The 17,870-nt window shown below is 35.4% G+C and overlaps 1 protein-coding gene across 1 annotated transcript; it reads left to right on the top strand.

The window, feature by feature from the left end:
- The first annotated feature begins 1,762 nt into the window (after positions 1 to 1,762).
- Positions 1,763 to 15,683, top strand: LOC149800403 (uncharacterized). The gene is made up of 2 exons (XM_089960039.1): positions 1,763 to 3,121; positions 15,173 to 15,683. Exons 1-2 carry the CDS (start codon positions 2,082 to 2,084, stop codon positions 15,321 to 15,323), a joined length of 1,191 nt encoding a protein of 396 aa, XP_089816165.1. The 5' UTR covers positions 1,763 to 2,081; the 3' UTR covers positions 15,324 to 15,683.
- The last annotated feature ends 2,187 nt before the right edge of the window (positions 15,684 to 17,870 follow it).

Here is a 17,870-nt window from a genome sequence, read left to right as displayed (position 1 = left end):
CCGTTATAGTATGTCTAGCACTGGGGCATCATGCTGCAGACATGTACTTTTGTCGTTTCGCCTGTGTAATTATGCGGCCATGAACCTATTATTAAGAACTATCTTGTGTTTTAGTTAACTAAGCCAAATTGCTAATGGTTAGTTATAGCTTTTATTTCACCATAGTTGGCTCAATTACTAGCGGGTTCAAAATAAGCTTTGCAAATCTAATATTTCCACTATCAGTTTGATCGGAGTCTCATTTATCGAAAAGTAATTCCATGCTAGCAGTTTGGGCGTAAACCCCTCTCTCTCTCTCACACACACACGAGAGAAAGTCGTTCAAATGTAATTTTGAACCCGAACACTCTTGTCATGCTAAAGCTGAAGAGTAAATATTTATGTAGTGAAGATCTATTCTGTCCGTATTATCTATCATGCATTTTGCCTGACTGTCTCTTGCTAAAGTACTAAATGTGCTAAGAGAGGAAGTTTAAGATACTTATCTTATTATTTATCTATCTATCTGAATACTAAATGTACTGAGGGAGGTAATTTGAGACAGGTGTCTGTCTACCTATCGACTGTATATTTGAATGACTATTGCAAAATTAGTGTTAGAAGGAAGTAATTCAAGATGGTTATGTATATGTCTACCTTTCTCTCTCTCTCTCTCTCTCTGAATGTATATCATGACATTACTCAATGTGCTGAAATCATTTCAATTTCATTGTCTATCAACCCACTATACGTCTGTTTGTTTGTCTCTCTCACTATCGGTATCTAAAGTACTTGGCGTAATGAGGGATACAATTCAAAATGTCTGTCTTATTCATATTCAAATATAATTGTACAGTGTGGTGGTGAATTATATGTATGGGGTGTTTGCTTAAGAACTAGAACAAACTAGTTTCAATACTTGATTACGGAAACATTGGTATGCACATTTGCAAATGTCAATATAAATTAGATTTCATGATAGGTGCATCCGCCTTACTGTTGAGATCAGGTTTGTTGGAGATCTGTCTAAACTAATAATAATTTTTCTCGTGCGACTTGTTCGAAAATGATTTTCACATTAATTGGAACACAGCGATTTAATGGTGCATTTTAAGCATGGAATGATGAATGAGTTTCAAATCTTGCTGTATGTTTGTCCGTCCGTCCGTCTGTTAGTCGCTGAATCCGTTACTGTACGTATTTTTGTACGTATGTATGTATGCATGTATGTATGTATGTATGTATGTATGTATGTATGTATGTAAATCAACACGGAAGTAAACTGAAGTGAGGAAACGGAACAGTTTCCTGTCTTGTACAGTTATTTCAAGCTTCTGTGTTCTCTATCGACTCTGATCTGAGGTGAGGTGTAACTGTCTATGTATGATAATTGCTGCATTTTTCAAGATGGATGTACATATATGCTTGCAGTATCTTCAAATCTCAAATGAACTGATCCGTTATGATTTATTACCTTTAATCTGCTTATGTGTGTGTGCATGTATCTACTTGTACTTTCTTTGATATGCATTTAAATTACATTTTAATGTTGAAATTAAGAGAGTCACTGAAACAATGTCCACGAATTCAAAAAATGGCTTTCTCATCGTCATACTATTCACGAAAGTGACCTTTTCTGTTATAATCCATTGGCCTTGTGCAGAACTTGGTATCACATCAAGGTGAATCAACTGATAACAACTGATTCGGTTTCGATGAAGTAAAGTATAATTCAACGACCCTCTTTGCTGTTGTTTGTCAGGTGCAAACTGATCGATTTATGGTATACATAAATAAACACAAAATGTATGCAAGGTGTAGTATATGGAAGAAGGGATCCGTGCGTGATTATGAATATTTCAACTGCTTCCTATTATCAGATTAGCTGTACGTAAGCAGTGGGAGTGACCGTGAGTTCTGACATCACTCTTTCTTTTGAAGGACTTGGAACGAATATGACGGTAAGTGAGCAGTTGGAAATAGAGACAGGCCCATAAGATGCTTAAAAGACGGTTTGGACCAAGGTATATCAGCCCTTTTTATAAACTCTATTAGCACACGGAAACAAAGCTGAAAGGCACCATAGAACATATAGTATTACAATGAATAACACGACATTATTGAAAACCACTACGACATCTGACAACTATACGTACCTTACTGATATTTCTACGGAGCAGGTGAAAAACAATTCCACACCAGATTCCGCAGTAGAGTTGGAAGAGGCTGGGAAATGGCTATGGAAGATATTTTCAGTCCTTTTTCTAGTTTTTGGACTGACTGGGAATTTACTTACAATTCTAGTTTTCAGGAAAATTGGAGTTTCCAAAAGGCCTACCCTTTTTTTTCTTTTCGTTCTTGCAATTACAGACAGTGTGGTCTTGATTACAGGATTATCAAGGTACTGGATTCTAAACACTTTCGACCTGGATATAAGAACATTGTCTGACGTTGGTTGCAAAATTAATTTATTTGTTATTTATCTCTCAATGCAGTATTCATCATGGATACTGGTGTTCGTTTGCATCGAACGTGTTATTAAAACATATTTCCCATTTAAGTTCATAAGAATTGTAACTTATCGGCGTGTGTATGTGTCCCTTATTATTCTATTTTTTGTTCTCTCCGGTGTTGATCTCCATTTCTTTTGGACAAATGGTATAAATAATAATGGGACTTGTGGCTCACTTACGACCGACGATCGAAATTTCGACGAATTTGCGTTCGTGTATATAGATTTTACATTTTTATCAGCTGCACCATTTGTCATAATGTTTATATGTAACGTTTTACTGGTTCGAACCTTGAGCCGTATTCAGAGGGGCCGTGCAAGTATGATGAATAACGTCATGTTCCGTCGTACGCAACGTGTCAGCGTCAAACTAACTAAAATGCTATTGGTAAGCACATTTTATTTTCTCGTTGCCACTGTCCCTGTGTCTGTGTATTTCATCGTGGACTCGTATAGAAGAGATCAATACGAAGAAGAGGGCGATAATCATAGTGTCGCCATACTTGATTTAGTCGGGACTATAACCTACTTGATGCAATATTCTAATTACTCCGTCAATTTCTATCTGTACTCCATGGTGAATGACAAATTCTGGAATAAGCTGAAGATTGTATGCGGATGTTACAAAGGGTAAGTCTGTACATGTCACTACCAAAGTTACATAAGAGGTACTTAGGTACCTCTGGATATAATAACTTCCCCTACGTCACATAGGTTACAAATTTGAATCAGGTCAATAAACTTATCAAAGACTTCATTATCTAAAACCAAATATGGTTAAAGGTAGATAATCAATAATGACCAAGGTCAGGCTGGATTTTCGCTATTTTACAAAGTTGAATTCCGGCTCCAGTTAGACTTAGGGATTTGCTTTGCATTCTGAATCAGGTTTTCATAAATTAAAAGATGTTAGCACCCTGCGTTGTATGAACATGTTTCCAGTCATGTTCCTTGTGTAGCATTTTTTATCCGCCTCCATTGCTGGGGATTATCGCCAATTCGTTGTTGACCTTCATTGCGTTTTTATTAGTATTAGTATTATTATCGTTATTATTATTATTATTATTATTATTATTGATCTGATCTGATTATTGTATCAAAATTTTAGTCAATATGGTATTGTAGCAGATTGATGTAATAATAATAATAATAATAATAATAATAATTATAGTAGTAGTAGTAATGATAGCCACAAAAAACCCCAAAGATATAAAGACGGATGATAAATGTTTATTAACGTATCGTTAAGGAAAATAAAAGAACCCCATAATAAAACCATAATAACCCCATAATCAACCCATAATAACAAAACCATAATAACCCCATAATAAAACGATAATAACCCCATAATAAACCATGGCTGTAGTCTAAGGCTTAAAATAAATGAACGTTCCTAAAAAGTTATTGGCGAGTTTGTATCCTACGTTGTCGTTGAGATCATCATTGTCATCGAACCGTCATTCTCGGTATTATTATTATTATTATTATTATAAAGTAAATGATATCCCCAAACAAATCTTTCTCACTAACACGATCTTAAAACTTTCAAATCTTCCTAAGCAAAATCACAGATAAAATAAGTGATATTTTATAAGCATGCAAGGAGCTATAGAAGTTCCTTGAATTGTTACAAACATTAATGAATTAGTTAAGATTGATTTAATAAGACCCACTACATAACTGGTTTGATCTAGAATCAATATCTGTGTCACTATATAAGTGGATTAATCTGGATACAATATCCGCGTCACTATATAGCTGGTTTAATTTGGATACAGTATCCGTGTCACCATAGAAAGGTTGTTGCCACAAAAAGCTAACGTAGTTATAATTAAACATAACTCATACTTTCCTCAAAGGCTCTAATGGAATAATGATCCGGATAACAAAAACGTGTGGGGAAATTATCGATATGTAGGTGTAAGATACAAAATTCAGTCACGTGTGTAATACACAATATAGTATCGTGTCCAATTCTGAGCTATAGCGTATACAACTATAAGTGAATAACTTGTGGTCGATTTTACGACACATATATATAGATTTTACGACACATAAATTATAGATTTTACGACACATAAATACAAATTTTATGGCGCATACATATAGATGGCAGAAATGGTTGGTTAAACCTATCACTTTGACAGGGATTGATTTCTATCTCTGCTTTTTATTTATCGTTTTTTATTAGAATTGACTGGAGGGATACAACAGCAAGGTATAAGTGCTTTTCGTGAACAATAGATGCAATATAATAAAATAAAGTTTTGGTCCCAGAAATATCTCATCGATACTTAATAGTGAGAACCACTTTTAAATAAAATACGAGTATTTCTTATATAATATATACATTTATCGCCTGATGTTAGGAGTTGAGTTAAAAATCGGAAAATACTTTTATCTGTCGAACGGATGTATGAAAGAAATGTTCTTGTAGTCCATGTTGCTGATGTAAAACAAATTATTTTTCTGTTGAATAACTTAGGAATCAAAATGGGAAGGAGTATAGATAAAATGTGAAAATAAAATAAATTTCGATTAAGAACTGACTTTTGAGAAACAGCGTTTATTCTCACAGCAAACAATAGAAGTATATAATGTCCCACTTTGAAACACACACACACACACACACACACACACACACACACACACACATATAATTTTCCTACATTCAAATGCATATAGCTATGATAAATTGTTTAAAAAGAGTAAAATTTATGTGTGCATCTGAATCACTTATTGCAAAGAGAGAGAGAGAGAGAGAGAGAGACAAACACACACACACACAAACATGTATTCTTTTTATTCTCCTTGAAAGGAGAAGTTCAAAACAAAATATAATTGTCTTGCTGTAGATTTAAATCCATCAATTAAATACATCGATTACTTTGATTACAAATTTATAGATCTTCACGTCTGTCTGTTAATAACTTGTTTTAATTAGCCATATCTGGAATTGTAGGTTTCTACATTCCATGCCGGCTTTTCGTACTTTTCATGGACAATTCTCAAAACTCTCTTTTGTTCCAAAATGTTTGCTCTCCTGAGGCACATTTCTGTATTTTCTTTTATTAGATTTTTGAGCCTTTTTCCCATATGTGTCTTTTATGGTTGTTTTAATTTCCTGAAATAGAAACGTATTTCTTTGTTGGACTGTATTTCTCCAGTTCATAAGGAATGGCGTGCCATAATAGTACAATAATATAACTGTTGCATGTGATGAAAGTAGAATGGTGTGCCCGACAGGCTTGGTTTGTTTTTCCAGTTCAATTGGGGGGAAAAAGATGCTATAACAACATGGTATGCGCGTCTCTAAGGCAAAAGCTGCCTACATAACAATACTTTATTTTTATTGATTAAATCGTGTCATCTTTCTGTTTCATATTCATACAAAGTGAAATGGGTGCATAACATCAATTTAAAGCAACTTGCATGCTTTAAAATGAGATTAAAAATGATTTGATTCAAATGAGAATTAGAATTTCATGGTGTGATTGATCCTATTTGCTTCTTGGTCGTGTTTCTTTAGTCTAACATGTATTTCATGGTGTGATTAATCTAATTTGCTTTTAGGTCGTGTTTCTTTAGTCTAACATGTATTTCATGGTGTGATTAATCTAATTTGCTTCTTGGTCGTGTTTCTTTAGTCTAACATGTATTTCATAGTGTGATTAATCTAATTTGCTTCTTGGTCGTGTTTCTTTAGTCTAACATGTATTTCATGGTGTGATTAATCTAATTTGCTTCTTGGTCGTGTTTCTTTAGTCTAACATGTATTTCATGGTGTGATTAATCTAATTTGCTTCTTGGTCGTGTTTCTTTAGTCTAACATGTATTTCATGGTGTGATTAATCTAATTTGCTTCTTGGTCGTGTTTCTTTAGTCTAACATGTATTTCATGGTGTGATTAATCTAATTTGCTTCTTGGTCGTGTTTCTTTAGTCTAACATGTATTTCATGGTGGATTAATCTAATTTGCTTTTTGGTCGTGTTTCTTTAGTCTAACATGTATTTCATGGTGTGATTAATCTAATTTGCTTCTTGGTCGTGTTTCTTTAGTTTAACATGTATTTCATGGTGTGATTAATCTAATTTGCTTCTTGGTCGTGTTTCTTTAGTCTAACATGTATTTCATGGTGGATTAATCTAATTTGCTTTTTGGTCGTGTTTCTTTAGTCTAACATGTATTTCATGGTGTGATTAATCTAATTTGCTTCTTGGTCGTGTTTCTTTAGTCTAACATGTATTTCATGGTGTGATTAATCTAATTTGCTTCTTGGTCGTGTTTCTTTAGTCTAACATGTATTTCATGGTGGATTAATCTAATTTGCTTTTTGGTCGTGTTTCTTTAGTCTAACATGTATTTCATGGTGTGATTAATCTAATTTGCTTCTTGGTCGTATTTCTTTAGTCTAACATGTATTTCATGGTGGATTAATCTAATTTGCTTTTTGGTCGTGTTTCTTTAGTCTAACATGTATTTCATGGTGTGATTAATCTAATTTGCTTCTTGGTCGCGTTTCTTTAGTCTAACATGTATTTCATGGTGTGATTAATCTAATTTGCTTCTTGGTCGTGTTTCTTTAGTCTAACATGTATTTCATGGTGTGATTAATCTAATTTGCTTCTTGGTCGCGTTTCTTTAGTCTAACATGTATTTCATGGTGTGATTAATCTAATTTGCTTCTTGAATGTTCTTCTTTAGTCTAACATGCATATCATTTTGTGATTGATCCTATTTGCTTTTTGGTCGTCTTTCTTTAGTCAGATATTCATTTCACAGACGTTGACGAAGACTGTATTTGGATGCTTTCACATGAATTTCTGTGGCAATAGAAGACTATTTACTGCCGTCGCCGATAGGATGAAATTGTTTAATGTACATTAATATAATATTCTGTGAATAAGGCACTTATGGTCTCCTAGTTTAAAGTAATATATAAAACAAGTGATTTTATTATATAATGTGATCGTAGGGGTTATATCAATGCGTTACCAAGTGATCTCTGTCTGTCTGTCTGTCTGTCTCTCATATAGTTGTCGTTATATTATATGTGACAAAGTACGCCGGACACTCTTTAACGACAGACACCTTTTAACGCTTGTAGCTCAGTTTCCTAGACAACGCTGTATGTATGATCTAGCAATATCACATTTATCACTTATATTAACATTCACTAAATTCAAACGTGGTTGTAATTACCTAATTTTCTTGCTAGATATTTTATGCCAAGTCTTTAGCTTATGTACTGTACAGGCGAAGCAGGAAAGACATATCGTTCAACGGAATTTCTTGTTGATTGAATCTTAGCACAGACCTTCGTATTTTTATCCAATTATTATCGTGAAAGAGAAATATCTTTCATGTCGGTTGATTTCGTAAAGGGGATAAACAGTAAAAGGTGTTTATTGCAATATTTCACTAGTGTCCTGTTTTGTAAAGTAGCCATTTTGTTCTTGTATCCATGGAGATATTTCTTTTCGTTGGTCTTATATTGTATTGTTTCTCTTCTATTCTTATGAACTTTTGCCAGTTGTCGCTGATAGCACTGATCTTTCCTGCTATATGGATGTCTTATTGAGAGAGATTGTCATTACCTTTTACTAATTGCAGACATTATGACATAATGAGAAATAAACTTTCTCGGATACTGTCACTCTTTAATTTAATGTCAATACGGATGTGAACGTTACTTTGTTTGGGGATTATTTATACAAAAGAAGAAACTATATCAATACAAAAAGAAACGTAAAACTATGTAACGAAAACAAGCTATGTCATAAAAACGAACATGCGTACAAATTTATAATGCTGACTGGCTCCCTCTTCCATTAACTGAGATGTTATTCTTTTTATACGTTTAAGAATAGTTTTATCGATCTGACTACACCAAACTCTCCGTGTGTGTCTCTATGTCTGTCTATTTGTCTGTCTGTCTTTGTCTCTCTGTCTGTCTCTGTCTTTCTGTCTCATAAATAACTCAAATTTTCTGTACATACGTCCTTCCTATTTAGATTTGATATCGAGTTCATAACAGAGAGGAACTTACAAGTTGTACAACTTTTTTCCAAGCCTTTTGCATTTCATATTTAAATTTTCGACAATAAAAATGCTTAAACTAAATTAAAACAAACGAGATAACATATTTTCAATTACTTTGTCCACGAAGAGTTGATAATACTTTATGCATAATTGCTTGGGAAAAGAAAGATTCTTGCAGCTGCCCTTACGCACGCCACAAAAGTTCCAAGTATGGCAATTATGCACTCGCATTGATCGCAATCTGTTTAGAATATAAAAACAGCATAACCGCTATCAGTGTCCTAAATGGCAGGACTAAAATAAAGTGGACATTGATTGCTTGCACAAGACAAGGCAGATAAATTTTGTGTGAGTTCCAATGACTAACAACACGTTTAAAAAGCAAGTATTTAGGTAGCTGAAATTATAAATTTACTACAACAGGTACTGGTGTAATGCAAAGTCTTACATGTTTATCTTATATAAAGAAAAGTGCATTTCAGCGACACTTTATGGATGAAAAATAGTATATTAATAGATTAGGTGCCATTATACGAGAATCTATTGCTTTTCGCACTTTTGAATTCTATATCCACACGGAATGAAAACTATATTGAAATCTATATCGTTGATTACGGGAGGAATACTCTGTTGTGAAATCTACATCCATCTATACTTGAGGAGAGCGCTAGTTTGAAATCTATAGCAGTCTATACTGGCGGAATACTCTATTTTGAATTCTATATCCATCTACACGGGAGGAATACTCTATCTTGAAATCTATATCAATCTAATACGGGCGGAATACTCGATTTTGAAATCTATATCCATCTATACGGGCGGAATACTCTATGTCAATCTATACGGGAGGAATACTCTGTTTTGAAATCTATATCAATCTATACGGGCGGAATACTCTATTTTGAAATCTATATCCATCTACACGGGAGGAACATGCTAATTTGAATCTATTGCCATGGCTACGGGACGAATACACTAGTTTTGTTAATTTGTGGATCTTTGTCCACATTTGCACATTATCGCTTAATCAGATTTTGTTTTATTGAACATATTCAAAAAGTGATATGTTCAGTTGCTTTTTGTTTTTCGAACATATCCAAAAAGTGATATGCTCAGTTGCTTTTTGTTTTTCGAACATATCCAAAAAGGTTATACGCTGATGTTGTTTTATAAAGCATAACCGTAAAAGTGATGTGATATTTTATTTTTATCTAACATATCCAAAAAATTATATACTGATTTGTCCCAAGAAATCTGTGTACAGTAAAGTGGCAATACCCAACCTGTAAAATGTCTGCATCTACGATCTGCTCATTATACATTCATTCCAACCATCTTCACGCTTACTAACTGTATCCACACCCTGCCCATCATCCATTCATTCCAACCATCTTCACGCTTACCAACTGTATCCACACCCTGCCCATTATCCATTCATTCCAACCATCTTCACGCTTACTAACTGTATCCTCACCCTGCCCATCATCCATTCATCCCAACCCTCTTCAGGCTTACTAACTGTATCCACACCCTGCCCATTATCTATTCATCCCAACCCTCTTCAGGCTTACCAACTGTATCCACACCCTGCCCATTATCTATTCATCCCAACCATCTTCACCCTTACCAACTGTATCCACACCCTGCCCATTATCTATTCATTCCAACCCTCTTCACGCTTACCAACTGTATCCACACCCTGCCCATTATCCATTCATCCCAACCATCTTCACCCTTACCAACTGTATCCACACCCTGCCCATTATCTATTCATCCCAACCCTCTTCACGCTTACCAACTGTATCCACACCCTGCCCATTATCTATTAGTCCCAGCCATATTCATGCTTACCATCTGTATCCACACCCTGCCCATTATCTATTCATCCCAACCGTCTTCACCCTTACCAACTGTATCCACACCCTGCCCATTATCTATTCATCTCAACCATCTTCACGCTTACCAACTGTATCCACACCCTGCCCATTATCTATTCATCCCAACCCTCTTCCCGCTTACCAATTGTATCCACACCCTGCCCATTATCTATTCATCCCAACCATCTTCACCCTTGCCAACTGTATCCACACCCTGCCCATTATCTATTCATCCCATCCGTCTTCACGCTTACCAACTGTATCCACACCCTGCCCAAAATCTGTTCATCCCAATCGTCTTCACGGTTACCAACCAACATTTCAAAATTTGATAAATGTATTTTTAGAGACGGCGCGGTGAAAGAACGACTGAAGGCACTAAATTATTCCTTCGTCGAAAGGGGCGATAAGAAGACATGACTATTAAATCATCTTCACGTACAAATATTTTATCGCTGGTCGGATTGATCCGATACTTCCGGTCAGATTGATCCGATCTTCTGGTCAGATTGATGCATTACTTCTGGATTGGTCCCTTAATTCTTCCTAATTGTCAGATTACAAGCAAGATAGGAAAATATGAAATATTTTCAAATCCATCTTAATAGCATGCAATTGAGCAATAAAACATGAATGGTAAGCGTGAAGACTGATGTGATGAATAGATAATGGGCAGGGTGTGGACACACAGATCACAGATGCTCTACGTGTAAAGCACGATGTCCAAGTTCTTTGGAAAATTACATTTGTGTAAATCTGAAATTTAAGCACTTATTCTTATAAAGAATACATACGTCATTTAATATTTCACCGGTTTATATTAGAGTTTGATTCCCCGTAAAATAAAAAGCATACAAATTGAAGATTTAAAAAAAAAACGTTTTAAAAGCAGGTTTTTCCTTTTTTATAGTAGGCCTTTTATCAAAACTATGGATGTGTTTCGTTTTATTTTCTAGACCTCACGTGGCACACATTGTAAAGATTGACTTGAAGGAGAAAAATGTACTCAAAGACGATCCAATCAGCTCAAGTGACTAATAATTCACCTTGTATTTCATAACATACATTTAACAGGAAGAGAAATAGATTTCTTTTGATCAATACCAACGCGAAGAAATACCAATCAATTCTTGTCATTTTGACACTTTCTTTAGTAGACGACAATGAAATGTTTCTAATATAAATGTATCATGTTGTCATGTGTTGCATCAAGTGATCCAAGCATTCCCCAACATCATTCAGTAACCAAACCCCTTTTCTCCACCGAATCACTCAGAAGCTAACCCCCTTTCCCCTATATCGCCCAGAATCGAACCCATTTTTCCCCAGTCAAGCCCAGAAGCTATCGCTCTTTTATAATATCCTTAAGAAAATTGTAAAACATGGAAACGGTGTAGAACTTTCACCTTGTGACACAGTACTAGTAAAAAATTCAGGGAAGAGTATAGCGCCACAACACTTGAAAGTATTTAGAAATTTTAATAATAATAATAATAATAATAATAATAGTATAAATAATAATAATAATAATAATAATATAGAAACGATGATGATGAATAATACAATTAGTTCCACAGCCACTACATCAACTCTCCTCTTCATGCTCCTCCACTCCGCCTTTTCCTAATGAAAATACTTGTAACATTCATCGTCATCATCATCATTTTCCTCTTTACCTTCTTTCAAATGATACGCGGTACTTAGCGTGCCTGACTCAAGATGGAATCAGCATGGTTTGGTTATCAGGACGTACTTTTGGGCAGGGCACACTTGTTATCTCGGCACTAAATAACCTACTTGTATTGCCGTGCATTTAAACGCCAAACAAATTTTAGTTTCTCTTCTCTTTTCCTTCATCTCATTCTCCGCATTCAGAAGCTTGCTTGTTCCTAGTCTATGTACGAATAATTATCTACAGTACTTTTATTTGTGTCCGGGGTTATATACGAATAATTATCTAAAATACTTTTTTGTTCCTAGACTATATACGAATAATTATGTAAAAATACTTTTGTTTTGTTCCTAGGTTATGTACGAGTAATTATCCAAACTACGTTTTTGTTCATAGGCTATGTACGAATAATTATCCAATATACCTTTTTTTGTTCCTAGGCTATGTACGAATAATTATCCAAACTACTTTTCTTATTCCTAGGCTATGTACGAATACTTGTCCAAAATACCTTTCTTGTTCCTAGGCTTTGTACGAATAATTATCTAAAATACATTTGTTGTGATTAATGCAAAGAACAAGGTTCAAGTTGTGTTTAATACAGACAGTTTTAATTAGGATATGGCTGTACCAGTGTGAAAGTGAGTAATATTTCTGGTCTCTAATTTTAAGACCCGTCATAATGTATATTATTCCCATGATTGCTTTACTCCATTTTATCTCTTTAAACATACAATGCACTCACATGCAATCCACGTAATGTACTTGACGGATTATTGCAATAGAGACCTAAATCGCAAACGTCTTTCTCAAAGGACATGTACATTTATATGGCATATCAATCACAGGCGGAAAGCTTTTAAATTATTCCAGATCTATGTTTGTTTGCAATTTACAACTTGTGCATTTGTTTGTACTGTCGTCTCGATATAAAAAGAATGTTGATTCTTGACAATTTATGAATTAACATATTTCATCCCTAGAACGTCAGAATGACTTCTCGATGATACATGTCAAATTTGTAAGACAGCCAGAAGGACTTCTATTGTATATATGTCAAGCTTGTAAGACCGTCAGAAAGACTTCTAATGTACACATGTCAAACTTGTAAGACCGTCAGAAGGACTACTAGTGTATACATGTCAAACTTTTAAGACCGTCAGACGGATTTCTAGTATATACATGTCAAACTTGTAAGACCGTCAGAAGGACTTCTAAGCTATACATGCCAAACTTGTAAGACCGTCAGAAGGACTTCTAAGCTATACATGCCAAACTTGTAAGACCGTCAGAAGGACTTTTAGTGTATACTTGTCAAACTTGTAAGACCGTCAGAAGGACTTCTAATGTATACATGTTAAACTTGTAAGATCGCCAGAAGGACTTCTATTGTATACATGTCAAACTTGTAAGACCGTCTGACGGACTTCTAGTTTTAATATGTAAAACTTGTAAGATCGTCAGACAGTCTTCTAGTGTATACCTGTCAAACTTGTAAGACCGTCTGACGGACTTCTAGTGTATACATGTCAGACTTAAAAAACATACTGGGCAGCTAATATATCCTACTGATCCATACTAAGTCCATCGGACACTAATATCTTCGTTACACAACAAAAATGATAATTACTTTCGGTTTCCTTCCAGTTCAAAGATAACACCAGGAAACATGTCGCTCTTGAGAATAGAAAATGGCTTTCTTACCCAAACGTTACATTTGTTTTTTGTTTTTGGAAGATCTTAGTTAAGTACAAAGGGAATTCTGAAAATTTGTGTAGGTGACATGATATATAATGGTTAGTATTTTTACCGGACACCTGCCAGTTGACCGTTGGAATAAAGTTTCTTCTAAAGTCTAATTAGCAAACGACCTATGTATGTATGCTTCGTTGGTCTGATTAAATTGTAATTTTATAAATATAATACACATTTTACTGGAACATATACTATAACTTTTGAAATTGATGCATCTCAAGATGTGTCATACAACATGGGATTGTACGAAATTAGACTGGTCACCAATTTTAGCAATTCTCTCTCTCTCTCTCTCTCTCTCTCTCTCTCTATATATATATATAGATGTATGTGTGTGTATGTGTGTGTGTGTGTGCGCGCGCGCGCTTAGGTATATACGAACAGTGTGGATTTGTACATTATTTTCAACAGAAGTATAGATCTTTGGAGACGAAAGACAGGACATGTGAAAGAAATGTAAATTAAAATGCGTGTACTATTTATAATCGTACGAGATTTTACTCTTTGTGTACTAAAGCATGCGCAAAACGCAGGAAGATCATAGCAAATGATAAAGGCACTTCCGATTCATCGGTTTTCTTAATATTTCTCTTTTAAAATGTGTCAGGAATATAGCTCTTAATAATTTTTTTAAACATTGTAAGATATTTAAAGAGGTCCAGTCCCGCCCAGTCTTCGGGTGCTAATATAATCTAGATGAAACTTAGTAGCAGTGGCGTACTAATGATGAATGGTGCGGTGGGCGACGATGAGGACCAAAAGGGGTTTTGGTGTCCCAAGACCTCTGGCGTCAGAGGTTTGGTGTCCCAAGACCTCTGGCGTCAGAGGTTTGGTGCCCCAAGACCTCTGGCGTCCGGGACAACCGTCCCGTCCGCCTTTACCCACTCCCCCCTTAGTGCGCCACTGCGAACGAGGTTTGCTGGCCATGTGTTCCGAATGACGTAGCTTGACTCCTTGCAGATTTGATTAATTGTGTCTCGTACACATTTTTTGCCTGTGCAAATCAATGTTCTTAAATTCGAGGAAATAATATTTATGCTGTCTTATATACAAAAGAATAGTAGAAAACGGATACTTTTAACAGTGAATATGTCCCATGTCCATGAAAGTAATCTATGACGAACGTTGAGAACAAGTACTCGTCGCTTTGCGTTATTTTTCGTAACGAAGCATGCGGAAAATGGTGTTTGTCTATGCTAGTGTATAATTTTTCATGTCTTGATTTTATATATTAGCTCGCTATAATTTAAATGACTAATCAAACAACATATATTCTCGCGGAATCTAACAATTCTACTCATGTGATTGAGGAATATTTTTATTTTATCCCACAGAATAAAACGCCAGTTCATCGCCATATACACGACGAATTCCCAGACAACAACACCTAATTCCTCATGCAGGACGACGGCAACAAATGCAGAGTCGACAAACGATGTTAATGCGGACTTTTGTTCGACTGGATTCGAGACTCAGGCTTCGTAAGGGATTGATGGCGCTATGGAGTAGAAGCTCTCCGATTGTTACCGCATTGCATAACAAGAGAAATGTGTTATCATTGTGACTAATGTCAGGTCTGGCATGCAACACAAAAAAATCATCACAATATTTAAAAGATCATAAATTATTTTTGGGCGGCCGATTGGTGCCAGCACGTTCTCGTGTACACTCAGATAGTTTGTACATGTATTCTCCGAGACATAATTTTGCAAGAAAAAACTACCCATGTATAAAGAGCGTGCATAATAAAGGACGATGTTAGTAACATTCTGTTTTCGTTACTAATGTAAAGCCATGCTATATGAATAAACTCCTTCTCTTCAATTGTATTAAGGAGACATATAACTTATTGTTTATCATTTTCTTGACTTGATTCTATGGTTGTAAAAGAGTCCTAATCATTTTTAATACGATGTTTTGTGACAGTTTGACTAATACCTTCTAAGAATACTTATTAAGATACTTGCTGGCATTAGTTTACCTTGTACTTGTAACAGAGCGCGCGCGCACACACACACACACACACACACACACGTCTAATACCATATATTTATTTCACGAGAGACCAGCTTCAAACAAGTTTCTTGCATGTTACTTGGTGTTGTGATAAGGGTCGCATTATTCGTTTATCGCATATTTCCTGTTAAGTTAGACCAAGCGAACATATATTTAACTCTGCGAAGACGTTATTGGATACAAAATCAAAAACATGCATAAAGGTCACTTACTAGTTCTCAGACGTTGAGTGAAATCGTTGCTGTCTTATGATAATTTTAAAATGGTTGCACTATTAGATAAAGTCAGGATTTTACGTGTATGAAACAAGGTCAGTGTAAAAATATTATATGTCAGTGTAAAAGTATTCTATGTCAGTGTAAAATTATTCTATGTCAGTGTAAAAATATTCTATGTCACTGGAAACTTTGCTTTTGTCATTTAGCAGTTTCTTACAGACTTTGCTAAATCTAGACTTCGTACACATACCGACATTTACACATTTTGATTATCTCGCGACAAAAGAAACTATGACATATGAGTTATAGTTAGTTTAAAACAATTTTACTTTCATTGTAGAATTTAGGGTACAAAATTTCATGCGAGTTTGCAAGATTTTCTGACCAAGTTTTAATGTCATCAGAACCAATGTCAGTTCATTGGTGATACGAAACCTTGGGATACAATTTTGTGCCTTACCCAAAGAATTAAATTCACAAAGTTAAGATGTTTGGTAAAGTTCTTAGAATATTTTTTTAAAACCGGTTTGCTCTCTCTCTCTCTCTCTCTCTCTCTCTCTCTCTAGATCGATCGATCGATCGATGGGCAGTGACAGTAACTGCCATTACCGCCGCAGGAACTTGGACGTGGAAACGGATTTTCAGCAGTTTCAATAAATATTCTCAAGGTCATATTTGATCAAAACCCAAACGACCACTTTACAAAACCTGCATATTCATTTTCGAAATGAGATACTATTCCAATAATTGTGGAATCACAAAAAGCCAAATCCATCCAGAGCTTTTGTTTTGAAATGTATTTTTAAACGACGACTTTGAAAGTCGTATCCAAACGTTCCAAGGAAAGTGACCTAAATATCTTGGAGGATCTACCAGTGAATTAGTCAGAGCCGGATTTTATTTTACTTGGGCAAAGGGGATAAAGTCAAGCGTTTCAGTTGCGGTGTGTCACTTCACCAATGGGAGCAGAAAGATTTCGGCTTACCTAGAACATGCTCGATGGTCTCCGCATTGTCAATACCTACCTTTAGTGGGACCTAGTCATTGACGCGACATACCATGTCGTTTAAAAAACCAGCTTGGCTAGGAGTCAAACGTTGGAAAACACCGAGACAAGTATTTAAACCCCATTTGAAAAGTAATAGTCAAGGATTACCAAACAAACTGCAAGAGAAGATCTACAAGGATGTTTGGGAGGGACTGGTAAGAAACAAATATCAACGGTGACTGTAGAACATTTGTGTCCAGAAATTCACAAGAGGAACGTGAAAAAAGTCAACAAACTCGTCAGATTTCTCTGAATCAAGTCTGCGTTCATCCGATTATTCCGCTTTAGACCGTTCTAGGAGAAGATTTAAATAAAATAAGGACAATTAGAAGTGACCCTTCACATGTGTATACATAATGACTGACATGATCATGGATAGTTGACAAGAGAACATTTAAAACGGGCTACCATCCCACGACCTTTATCAGTGGTGATACAACAAATTCCGTGGAAGGAAATTAATGAGAGTATTCAAATGGTGGATGATTACATGAACTGTCTCCATTTAATTCATGTTATCGTGTGGTGTCTGTCTTGGTGACTTGCTTTCTGGGATTTCGTTTACCAGCCGATTCCTTGTGGACTCTTTACAAACAGTACTTACCACCAAATAAAACATGAAAGTGGTTCCATTAAATGTCCTCGCGAGACGCATTTGGTTAAAAGCTTTGGATACTTCTCGACGTATACGGAAACAAAAGATTTGTCAACTTTTAGGTACTGAAGATGCGTACAACGATGTGTGTGTAG

The sequence above is a fragment of the Sinohyriopsis cumingii genome, chromosome 5 (assembly GCF_028554795.1).
Source record: "Sinohyriopsis cumingii isolate HCF-2022 chromosome 5, ASM2855479v2, whole genome shotgun sequence".
NCBI lineage: Eukaryota > Metazoa > Mollusca > Bivalvia > Unionida > Unionidae > Sinohyriopsis > Sinohyriopsis cumingii.
Note: the sequence above shows the minus strand (reverse complement) of the source record. Positions and strands in the feature narration are given on the sequence as shown.